Source organism: Zonotrichia albicollis, chromosome 7 (assembly GCF_047830755.1).
Source record: "Zonotrichia albicollis isolate bZonAlb1 chromosome 7, bZonAlb1.hap1, whole genome shotgun sequence".
NCBI classification, from domain to species: Eukaryota; Metazoa; Chordata; class Aves; order Passeriformes; family Passerellidae; genus Zonotrichia; species Zonotrichia albicollis.
This window is the reverse complement of record NC_133825.1, coordinates 43,124,453-43,136,713: the sequence shown is the minus strand read 5'-3', so window position 1 is coordinate 43,136,713 and position 12,261 is coordinate 43,124,453. Positions and strand designations below refer to the sequence as shown.

The window sequence follows — 12,261 nt, the reverse complement described above, 5'->3', positions numbered from 1 at the left end:
CTTATTTTCAGTGCAGAGTATACTCTGCTTCCAAGAATAAAGATTAAAGATGAGCTGTCAAAGGCACTGCTATGAAAAGTGTCCTCAGTAAAAAATAGCTCTCCAACAGCTTACTCCCGTGAGAAAAATCATAATGCAAATGTCACTGTCACTCCTAAAGCTAAGCATGTAAAAACACAGAGGAGTTAATGAGAAATCTCTTCCGATTTCACCGAACCCCCTAACAGCACTGCAATTAAACACTGTGCTAGCTCAGCTCAGGAGAGGAGCCCTTCCAACACTCAGACAGAACTTCCTCTAGGTGGGGATGGATTATTAACTTTCTACCAGAAGGGAAAATGTAACCACTGTGCTTCCTCACTTGACAAACACAACCAAGGTAAAAAAAAAAAAAAAAAAAACTAGATGTTTTAAAAGATGACAAAGATAATGCCTGTAAGGACAGCATAATGGCCCAGTGACAACTCAGAGAATACACTCATTCACAACAAGCTTGGAAATTTAAGAAATTACTATTTACTTTGGTCCTGGCACTGTTAGGGTCTGTTATGAGTAGCACAAATACCAAGGATACAAGTAATCTCTTTATAGCCAGGAAAGAAGAGCTCTGCAGATCCACACACAATGAAAGATTCACCTGGGCCTCCTCTCATCACTCTGCAAAATCAGCCCATTGTTCCACAGCAGGACAAGCCCCAAACATCCAATACACACACACAACAAATGGCCAACTTTAAAACCTTATTACCAGGGTCATAGGCAAAAAAAAAAAAAAAAAAAGGAAATGTACTATATTTGCCTTGTTTTAGTTTTATAGCTAGGTTATAACCTTACTGCTGCAATATCCACCAAATACCAGTAACTTGGCTCTTTCTCTGCACTGGGTACCTCACTTCAGCCAACATGTCTGACTTCAACTACTCCTCAACTTCCCAGGCTAACAAGTTACTGGATTTACTTTTTGTTTATTTAGGAATGAGTGACCTAGTATTAAATGATTAAAAGTGATGTAAATTGTACAGCTTAATTTCAGTACTCCAGAGAGAAAATCTGAATTTAAACACAATTTTAAAACAGACAGTTATTGATATTTAATCTATAAAAAGTAGCTTCCCAAAGACAGAAAGAACTTGACTTCTCTAAGACACAGTGTCACCAATGTATTGCTATTAGTCAGATATTAGAACACTTTCTAGCTATGTATGTCAACATACTTAATAAATGGAGTTCCTGCTTATAAGGGGTGTTTTACAGGGAATGAAATGAGATGCCCTGTCCAAGATTATATAGCGAAATAACAGCAAACAGTATTCTTCACAGCCAGTCTTTACACTGATACCAAAGGGGGCGGGAGGAAAGTGACAGCCCTATAAATTAAGTCTTCTTTCCCACTCCATAGAGAAAAGCAAGTGTCAGGGTAGGCTTCCTTCTCACTGATCAATGACTCGGTATCACAGTGACTTTTAAGAATGAGACGGTAGTTAGACCTTGACTGAGTACTCCTTCCCTCACAAAAATATGTTACTGTTTCCTATTTCCCACTCTCTCCTGCAAACCTTGTCACCAGGGATGTATATTTCACTCAGTTGCACTTGTGTTGTCCTGAATGAAACTGACTACTGCCCGCTTAGCTCAAACAACTGAAAGAAAGGAAGGCTGGAAGGAGCTAAACCTTTCACTCTTCAGGAGGAAAAAGTAATTAAAATCCACTACTAATCCTTGTTCCCTGGACAGCCCCATGAAGTGCACATGTCATTTCCCTGACATTTCCAGAAGGGACAGCAGCGACGCAGCTTTAGGCCGATTTCTCCCGTCTCTCAGATCCCATGAAGTGGAGCAGCCTATTTTCAGCGAAAAGTCTAGCCGGAGCTGTGTCCTGTGCTCTTAAGAGCTGGAGGAGGCTATTTTATCCATAACTTCTGCCACATACTTCCACCACACACGAACAAAATCATAGAAGACACGAGCAAAACAAAACAAACAAAAAACCGCAAGTGAAAGTGACAGGAAAAGGATGTAGGGATGAGAAGAAATTGACAATAAGCAGAACCTTACTTGAACCTGCCCTGGCAGTGTTGGCACTGGTCTCCCACCCAGCCCTGGTCGCAGACGCAGGTGGAGTTGACACAATGACCCGAGAAGCAGGAAATTTTGTCGCAGGACTTGGACTGGGACACCTGGGCATAGAGGGCCAGGTAGAGGAAGCCGTAGAAGAGCAGCCAGCTGTTCACATCCAGGAGAGAGGCGAAGCAGCAGCAGCAGGCGGAAGGGAAAGGTCTCCAAGCGGCCGGGCCCGCGGGGGCAGCTCCCGCTCTCCGGCCGCCGCTGCCCAGGTCCATCTTGGCCGCGGGGGCCGCGGGCCGAGGCGCGGCCGGCGATGGCAGCTTCCCCTGAGGGGAGTTAATCCAGCCAGGGAGATTCAAACCCCCCGCTTCCTCCTCGCCTTCCTCTCCTCCCTCCCGACCCCAGCGCTGCCTCCTCCGGCCCCTTTCAGCCTTCCGCGCCCCGTCACTCCCGAGGGGAAGCCCGGCAGCGGCAGCCCTCAGCCATCCGCCCCTTCTCCTCGTCGTCCTCCTCAGGGCTCATCGCTCCCGTCTTCTTCCATGGAGGAGGAGAGCTGCCTCTTGACCTTGTGTTTTCTCCTCGCCAGATATGCCCCCACGGCCGCGCACACGCCACCCTGGACCATGTATCCCGCGGCTCCCCCTTCTCCTTTGTATCCCGGTGCCCGCGGCACACACGCAGCGGCGGCGAGGAGGAGCGCGGGAGGCGGGGGCCGCCGTCCTCTCGCCAGGCAGCCAGCTGGGAAGTGAGGGCGGCCGGGCCCGGAGCCGCTACGGCATCGCGCTCCGGCGGGGCGGGGAAAGGCTGGAGAGCTCTTATCCCCGCTCCGTTATTAGCCCTGCGGGGAAAGGAGGCGGGAGGCAGCGAGAGGAGGGTTAGCAGCCCCTCCGCGTCCCAGCTGACAGCTTCCAAGCAGCCATTTTTAAAGGCTAATTGTCACCGCCGCTCGGAGCCGCCTCCCGCCCCTCGGCCCGCGTGGATCCGTCCCTCGCTGGGAGGGGGGTCCGGCGGGCTGACCGCCCCCCCGAGGCTCCCGCGGCCGCCTCTGCCGCCCACGCTTCCAGAACAGGAGCCGGGGGAAGCTGGAGCGGCACCGGGAATGCAGCCGGGACCCCCGAGACGAGCCCGCCCCGTCCCGTGCTCCTTGGCGGCCCCGTTCTCCTGGCAGAGCGGCCGGGGGCTCGGATGTTCCCCGCTCTGCTGCCTTGGTTCCTCTGCTCGCCTCAGGTCCTGCAAAGTTCAGAGGCGGTTTGCCTTGAACTCCTCCCCGCTGGTAGCAGGAGAGATGGTACAGCTTGTTTGGGAAACCTCACCTTCCTAAGGTTTGCTCTGTACAGAAAGTCACGCTGTGAAAAGCCAGTGTCCATAAAGGAGACAGAGAAGTCCTGCAACTTACTTCGAATAAAGGAAGAGAGGTTTTCTCTCTCGAGGTTTTGGAGGGCACAGGTTCTTTTCTTTCCTAAACTCCGGCCTCCTTGTGCCCTTTTGCTTTTCCCATCGGCTGGGACACTAGAAGGTCCAGCCTTCCCGAACAGCCTAACCCACATCCCCCCTTGAACCTGTTATTGTACCCCAAAGTTCAGAAACTCAGGCTGGTACAGACACTTGTCTGCTTCAGGAGTCAAACTGGCTGGGCTCTGCAACAAACCTGCTACCCAAAGTTAATAGACGTATTGAGCCCCATTCCAAAGACGTTACCACCCGTGCCTTCACCCATTGAATTGTTGGTAAAGACATTAGCACACATCTTCCCTCTCAACTCCATCCTTCAAATTTAAGGTTCGAATCAAGACCTTGCCTCCTGATTACAGGATGATGAGCAGTCACGCAGTTACTGCCTTTGAAAACGGAGCAATACAAAAGTAATCCTTGTGTTAAAGTTGCTGAAAATGGCCTTTTGGGTTTTTTAAGTGTTCCTTCCACAGCCTTTTTCAACTCTACTGTAACCTGTTTTCATTTTACGATCAGTCAGAAACTGTTGTGGTGTGTTGCAATATCCTGTTTTACCTTCTCCCTTCCCCCTCGCCCCTCGCTGAGTGTGCCCTGTCAATCAGGCTAACATACCAGCAAGGCGTCGTGTGATAGGTGACCCTAGTACCTGGAGACCCTGCCCCTTCACCTGGTTGGTGACTCACCTGTCCCCTCCCCTTCCCCTGTCCTGAGCTTAAAATGTGAATGAGACCATGCGGCATTATTCTGTTATCAGCAGTAGCCCAGTGCAGACGTATCTGTGCTCATGGAATAAACATCTGGCTACCTTCTAGCAGAATCCGCTCCCTTCTTTTCTTCACCATCGCCAGAAGCTCTCCCCTGAGGAGAACGGAGTCCTGTCTTGTGCCCCGCTGCACTCTGCCGCCAGCCAAGGTATCTTTGAGGTATAACACCGCAGAGCTGCCTGTGGCCCAGCAGCGAAGGTCAGAACTGGCCTGGGCACCATCTAACTGGTTATATTGGGATTCTTATTCCAATAAGAAACTTTTTCCTAACACTGAAATTGCAAATGTATGATGTGATGTCTCTGTTCCAAGCAGATGAAGAAAGGGTATTTAATTTCATCTCCTGGTGCCCTCTCTAAATTGGTCCAATGTGACCCCATTAGTGTGGAATCATATTCAAATTGACCCCCTCCCCAGATTCCTAAATTTTTACCCTTAAAGCCCATAGGAATTTGTTTGGGTTTTGGTTTAACCTGTTTTCCCAAGCACACCATTACACCTTCATCTGACTTTCCAAAGTCCATCGTACTCTGGTAAAGGACACAGTAACATCCAGCAGCAGCCATTTGAGCTTTATTTGAAAAAAAATGAGGATGTCAAAGTCAAACACAAAGTACAAACATCACAGAAAAAGAGTCTGTGCCTGAAGGAGTTTACAGTCTTAATGGAGGAATAGTCCCATGTGGGGAAAACCGAGATGAAAAGTGATTTTCCCAGTTTAATTCCAGAGGGTTTAAGGAGGCCCACAGGTTGCTCTCAGTCCAGGAGTACATTGTCTTCCTACCAGAGCTGAGATAGATTATTTCTTTGTCCTGCATCAGACACGTTTCTTAGCTATTAGACATCTCTTTGTATGTATTTGGTAATGAATTGGTGAGTTCATGCAAAGAGAGGAAAGGGAAATTGTGTTACTGCTTTATATTTTATGATAAAAAGCTGAGGCTGAAGCCTTTGTGAACAGTCTGCTAATTGTACAATATCACATGTGATTAAGGCTGCTGAACAACTGTCCTCTGTTCAATACTATTATGGGACCAGAAATGCAGTTAAAAGGAGATCACAGTCCAAGACATAAAGTCAGTTCAAGAATATTCTTTAATACAGAAACACTTTAAGAAATAGTTTTGCTCACCATGACAGGGAGATACATTTCTTCTCCTCTTTCTCAATTCCTTTAAACCAACCAAAAAAGTCCTAAAGCCATCTGAGACATTTTTTTCCTCAGACTAAAGGAAGATTTTGTTTCAGATCTACAGAAATCAGCCAAGTTTTTGAAAATGTTTGAAATTAACTTTCAAAACTTTTGAAATTACCTTTCACAGCAAAGCTAAGGTCTCAATAATCCTTTACCAGGAAAGAGATCTATTCAAAAGCATAAAACCAAACCCAAAACCAAACAAAACAGCCCAAATAGGCCAACAGAAAAGGACTAGTCTGGTTGTAAGAGGTGTACAGAATAGCATGATAGTGCTTTTACTGCATAAATAATCATAAATAAAAATCTAAGCCCAACTAGAAAGGTTTCTAGATGTAGAGCATCAAGGAAGAAACATTGTACCACTGATTCCTGGCTAAGAACTAACATGCTATGAAAATGAAGGAAAGCAAACTTTACTTTTGGCTGCTGTATGCCACAGCTATGCAATAGAAATTTCATAAATCTAGCAAAAAAATTATGTACAAATGCCAATATTGGTTCTCTTCTGTGCTCATTTGATGGGATTTTGTGGTGTCAGAAGAAGTTAACAAATCTGGCTGAGAGAAGTCAGATCTGTCAATCCTTTCATCTTTACATGCATATCTGTAAGTTCCACTTTTCTTGCAAGTGTAACATTTTACACCTTTCATCCTTTCAGTTCTTGACACAGAAATCATTTACACTTTTAAAGAACTAATGTACTGAACCATCTTGGGCAGATTTAGAACTTAAAAGCGCTTGAATAAGTTCTCAAAAGTTGCAAGTTACTGAATAAAAACATAATGAGATTACAAGGTAATGATGTAGAAGGCTGTGTGAACAAAGCCTTCCAAAAATATATCCATTGTCGTAGGAAAGCAAAATGAATAGAATAAGTATAAAGTATAATAATAAATTATAATATATCTTTATATTATATAGTATATATAATAATAATGTATATTATGTATTATAATACTTTATTATAATAAAGTATAAAGCTTCTAGACTATTACTATCAAAACCTAGGCCCCTGTATAAAATGTTGATACATTTCCATTCATTAGGTAAAGCAGCATATTTAAAGTTCTCTGTGGTTGCTGTTGTGAGAGAGTGGAATAGATAAAGCAAAACAGCCCCCAAACACAGACTTCTCCAGCTGCTCAGGATATCTGCAAAACTCTGAGGACAAGAATAAAGCAGAGACCATGCTCTGCTCCCTCCCCGCATGCACACACACCCTCTCTGCAGGCTGGGATCAATGAAGCCTCGCTGCAGAAATCCTCCTCACTTAAGGATGCTCAGTACTGTTTACAGCATCCAGCCCAGTGGTTTTGCAGTTCTGTTGAGAACAATGTAAGTGGCTGAAGAGGAGAGAGAGAAAAAAAAAGAATAACATTGTGCTTGACCTCTTTGCAAGGATATTAAGAGAAACAAATGCTCCCTATGCCCTTTCCTTTCTCCTTGGGACAGATATTACTGGGCTCATTAAGTGCAGGGGGCCAAGATCTGCGCTGCTTCTGGACAGGGATATATAGACCTGCCTTGGCCTTCTGACACATTGGTAAAACAGGAGTGTAGGCAGGAGGAAATGGCTGCACAGGGTGATTTGACAGCGTCAAGAGCTGCTCTACCTAACACATCAGAGCAGTGCACAGGTACAGGGTTCCACTGAGCCTGACAGGGAACCTGAGCACAGCCTTCCCCTTTGCTTTCCAAATATGCGCCCAACACTTCGTATAGAGGACAGCAAAAGGCTTTCTTTTTTTTTTTTTTTCATAAATCCCACACTAATTTTTCATTGAGAAAGACTGAGCCACCTGAGCCACTCCAAAAAAAAGATATTTCTGATGTAAGGGAAACCATCAGTCTCTTTCCTGAGGTAAAAGAAACTTGTTCCCTACTTATTGGATTCCAGTGCTTAACAGAATAATGCATGTTACAATTTTCTGTTTCTATTGTCTTATATCATAAGTCAGCTCTTGGGAGGTATCAATTCTATAAGATTAAAAGTATAAGCCTCCCCTCGCCTACTCATTTTTTCAATATTTAGAAAGAAATATAAGCCTTCCCTTGCCTAGTTATTTTTTCTAAACTTAGAAAGAAATAAAATTCACAGAAAATTCACTGGCACACTTCTAAAGTGAAAGCTTGATAGAAAAATCTTACCTTTCTTAAGACCCATGTGTGTATTTTGCTGCAGTAGTCACATTTGTTACCATCATCTCCAAGAAGAAAACTGCCTTACAATAAAGACTGTAAGTGCTGTAAGAAGTTTACCAAACTCAGAAACTACAAATCTACAAAACAACAGAGGTGGAAATTATTGCTTATGCTATTTTTTTCCATTTTTTTTTCCATTTTTATATGGAGAAAAAAAAAGAGTCAGAGCTGTATTTTTTATGCATATGCATGAGCTGAGGTGTAAAATCTATCCTACAAAGAAAGAGCCAGATTTCTATTGGAATGTTTATTCCTCTGCAGAATTTTTCATGAAGAAAAAAAAGTAATGATATTTTTTGCACTCTTATTTTTAAATTGCAGGCCATGGATGAAGAATTACAGGATAAATTACAATTTGGCTTCAGGTCCATTTAAAGGCGAAAGATGCTCCAGAAAAGCAGAGACCAGACAGCACCAAGTTCTATCAGCAGTGATAATGACATCTTTGCTACTTGAAACACATCTCTACTTTCAAATAAAAATCTACCAAGCCAAGGAATAAAATCATGTTATATTTTTCTATATTCTTTTCTACATTCTTTCTGCACAAAAAAAATTAAATAGACAATCTGATAGCATTTCCATCTATGACAGAACCAATCTGCCGACATTGATCTTGACTCTGAGTATGAACCTCTTATTTTTTAAAATACAAAGTTTTTAAAAGTCTTCCTACTGAATAGATGTGTAGTTGTATGCCATGCTGAAACCTTGATGCATCTTGCACTGGCATTTCCCACTGCAAATGTCGCTTCTGCTGAGGTATTTTTCTGCATTCATTCAGCTGCCTTTTATTTTCCCTGCTATTCCTTCTGGAGTTTTTCACAATCCTGGTTAATCTTGACTAAGCTAGGGCATTTTTTCCTTGTCAGCAAAGCTCCATCTCACAATTCAACCTTTCTTACACATCATTAGTAGGTGTACTGAATTTATCCAATACCCTTTAATGATCCCAAAGGGACACTGCTATTAGACTTTTTCTAGCTGAGAAAGCATTTACTTTGAGTTATTTTCTCTCATTCTTTTCTAAATTAGGACATGATCTTTGGGATTCAAACCACTGTTGCCTTTATTTCTGTATTTGTTCTTTTTATTCATAGATTCAACAAAATACTGGAAACATTATTAGAAGATAATGAAATTCCATTGACCTTATTGGAATTTACACCCTTCCTTCAGAATTTAGCAGAGGTTTCCACATTTTTCTGGCTAGTTTGCTGAATGATATATTAAAAAAAAAAAAAACTTACTAAAATATTTTGAAAATAAAAATAAATCATCTGCTCCAATTTTCTCCTAACTCCTTCCTTTGCAAGGCTTAGGAAGAATGCATTTATTATTGGTGGCTTACTGGTTCTTACTCATCACATTATACTTTACCCAGGAGCTTTGTAAGTCCACCAATTTCTTCCAAGGCTATTTAAGTGTGACTTCTCTCCTCATGTTGTCAGGCTGATGAATTTAATCTCTTTTGAAATTAAAAAAAATCCCACCAAAACAAAAAGTAAATTGTTGGGTAACTGTTAAATCAGCAGTGTAATCAGTATTTTGATTAATACAATTTTCATCTTAATATCACAGTTCATCTCCTTTAGAGTGGTGCTGCCTAGTCCTAGTGATTCTACTTCAAAATAATCTCATGTAGATTTCTTACTCTTCTAAAAAAAACCCAGCCTTCTAATAGTGGCTACATTGGTAGCCTAATACTTTAATACTTAATTTTACAGTATGTTTTTTAATACTGCAGTGCGATTATTTGCTTTTCCTGAAATTACCTTTTCCTTTCCAGTTGCTACTTTTGGAGCCTATTTAATTTTCCTGTTTTTTGGTTTTGTGTATTTAAAAAAATTACCTCTTTCTTTTTTCAGTCAATACTTGAATAGTTGTACTATTAGACTCTGGAAAGTGATACTTGCAAAAAGTGGAAAAACAAGTACATCAAATAGTCTGCAACAAGGATAGTGAAACAATAATTGCACTAGTCATAATGGAATAATGGAACAAAATTATGCTCATTTTTTGCCATTTGATTTGCATAAAATTGGCAAAAATGAGAGGCTATGCATGCATTGATCCCTGTCTTGTCTTCTAGATGTCATAAAAGAATTGAGTAGATTAAATTTTCCCTCAGTATTAATGTTGAAACAGACATTATATGCCAAGAATCTAAGTGGCATATTGTATTCATTCAATGCAACTATTTTCAGTAATTTGAAGAAATAACTCTCTTGCATAAATATAACACTTTGTCAAGCACACAAGCAGTTATTTAATTAGCTGAAGACATTCATTTCCATAGCTTCAGATAACAGTAGAAATAATAATTTTTAAGAATTACATGATTTCCCTGAAGTAAGAAGGTTTATTGTCCCAGAGGAGCACGAAGATGCTGTGGCACCTCCTGTTTGTGTACCTGGGCACTGGTGGTGCTGCTGCAGGGGGAGGCTGAAGAAGCTGTGAGCTGAGATGCTGACCTCATCCATGGCCTCAGCCAGGGATGAAGGCTCAGGATGTGCCATGGGCAGGTCTGGCTGCACAGGTGGGCATGCAGGATGGTTCTCTCTGGGACTGACTGCTGAGGGAAACCTTCTCACCAGCTTGGCAAGCTGTTCATCATGAGCAAGGCTTTAGACCAGTATGAAAAGGTGCCAGAGGAAAAAAAAACCACAAGCTTTTCTCTCTGTTCTTTTCAGGTTACAGATTTAGAATCTGTGTGATCAAAGTCAAGGAGGGAGTGAGGGAACTGAAAAGGTTCTAAGAAAGGGAGGATGCAAAGTGAGCCATCCAACCCTGGCAGCACAGATCCACAAGCAGAAATGCAGAATCAGTTCGGGTGGAAAAACCTCTGAGACCGTCATCAGAGGTGGAAAAACCTCTGAGATCATCAAGTCCAACCTATGACCCAACACCACCTTGTGAACCACACCATGGCCATGTCCAATCTTTCCTTAAACACCTCCAGGGATGGTGACCACACCTCTGGTCATTCCAAAATCTAATCACCTTTTACAGAATGAAATTCTTCCTGATGTCCCAAATTGGTGCAGCTTAAGACTTTGTCCTTTTGTCCTGTCACTGGTGGTTTGGGAGAAGAGGCTGAACCTCCACCTGGCTGCCAAGGAGCTGTAGAGAGTGACAAGGTCATCCCTGATCCTCCTTTTCTCCAGGCTAGACAGCCCCAGCTCCCTCACTGCTCCTCAAAGAACATGCACTCCAGACACTGGCAGAAATATCTGGCAAACACCAGTTGAAAAATGGGAGAGGCAAAGTGCACATAATGACAAGTTTAAACCAAAGATTTTTCTGACCGGAAGACTCTTTCAATATAGAAGCTATGGAAGTATCCAAGGGGCAGAAACTTGGAAAGACCTAAAGCTCAGGACCTCGTCGGAGTGGGAGTACATTCCCTAGTAGGATGAGTATACAACTATCTCTTTGAAAAAGCATTAAGGCAGGACATAGTTGTCTACTCAGTTCGTCAGATGTGCTAGGGACTGCTTTTTTATTTCATGAAGTGGAGGAAATTGCACAGAAAGTAGCTATTTTAGATTTAATTCTAATTCTTTAGGAGGAAGTGGTTGAGAATCTTAAAGTGGAAGTTAATTCAAGAGAAAAAGATAATAAAAATGATAAGTCTTCCATTCTTCCTTTAAATTGCAACTAACAAAATAAGGCTAATGGACTTCAAATAGCTCAGGGAAGTACAAGTATCTAGCAGCGATAAGGAACAAAAAAGAATACAAGAGATAAAGACAGGACAGCAAATGATCCTAAAGTGGAAGGAAGATCAGAAGTACATCAAAAATTAAGATGACTGTATCAAGAATTCTTTAACAATCTGAAAATCTAAAAGAAAACCATAAAATATAGAAAAAAGACACATCTATAATGACAAGTATAAAGAAGCAGCACAAGCAAGCCAGAATAAAATTAAAAAATGCTGAAGCACAGAATAAGCCACAAGTGGCATGATGATATTCATATTCAGTTCAAATGGGACAGATCTGTGCTGGAAATAATAGTAACTTCAACTGTTTTCCACAAGGATTATACCACATTACAATGCCTTGTCAATCGTTTTGACCCATTTGCCTCTCCAAATTCTCCATCTCATACCAATCTGTAGCTCTTGAATTCCTCTAAAAGCAATTTCTTAACTTGAAGGAAAGACAGATGGTGGAGTTTCATTTTCTCAGGTGCCTTTGCCAGTCACGTTGACTTTACCTGTCCACTGCCATCACAGGATGAGACATGAACCTGGCCCACTGAAATGAATCCCATGCATCACAGTTTACATCTGTCAGAGTCACATGTGGTCATATTAAATATTAAAATGATGTTCAAAACAAGATTATGAAAAACGATTTTCGGCTGTGTCTCACAGAGAATATCTGTGGCTTCATCTCTGCTAAAATAAAGTTATTACCTGTGCAGCAGTATCAAGAGAGCCACACACTGAAAAGTAATACTGCAGATGGGTTATACTTCTAACTACAAATAGTGTTGTTATGCCATGAAGACAAACAGCTTCAGGCTATGAAAAAGCATGAGAAAAGAAAGGTTTAATAAAATCTTGTGGAA

At 42.1% G+C, this 12,261-nt stretch overlaps 1 protein-coding gene across 4 annotated transcripts in view; it reads right to left on the bottom strand.

The window, feature by feature from the left end:
* ATRNL1 (attractin like 1) overlaps window positions 1–2,470 on the bottom strand; it is a 438,168-nt gene extending 435,698 nt beyond the window's left edge. For all 4 annotated transcript variants that reach the window (XM_074545284.1, XM_074545285.1, XM_074545287.1 and 1 more), the window contains exon 1: window positions 2,056–2,470. In XM_074545284.1, the coding sequence (XP_074401385.1) occupies window positions 2,056–2,339 (284 nt within the window). In that variant the 5' untranslated portion in view covers window positions 2,340–2,470. The remainder of the gene's footprint in view (window positions 1–2,055) is intronic.
* Window positions 2,471–12,261: the final 9,791 nt, after the last annotated feature.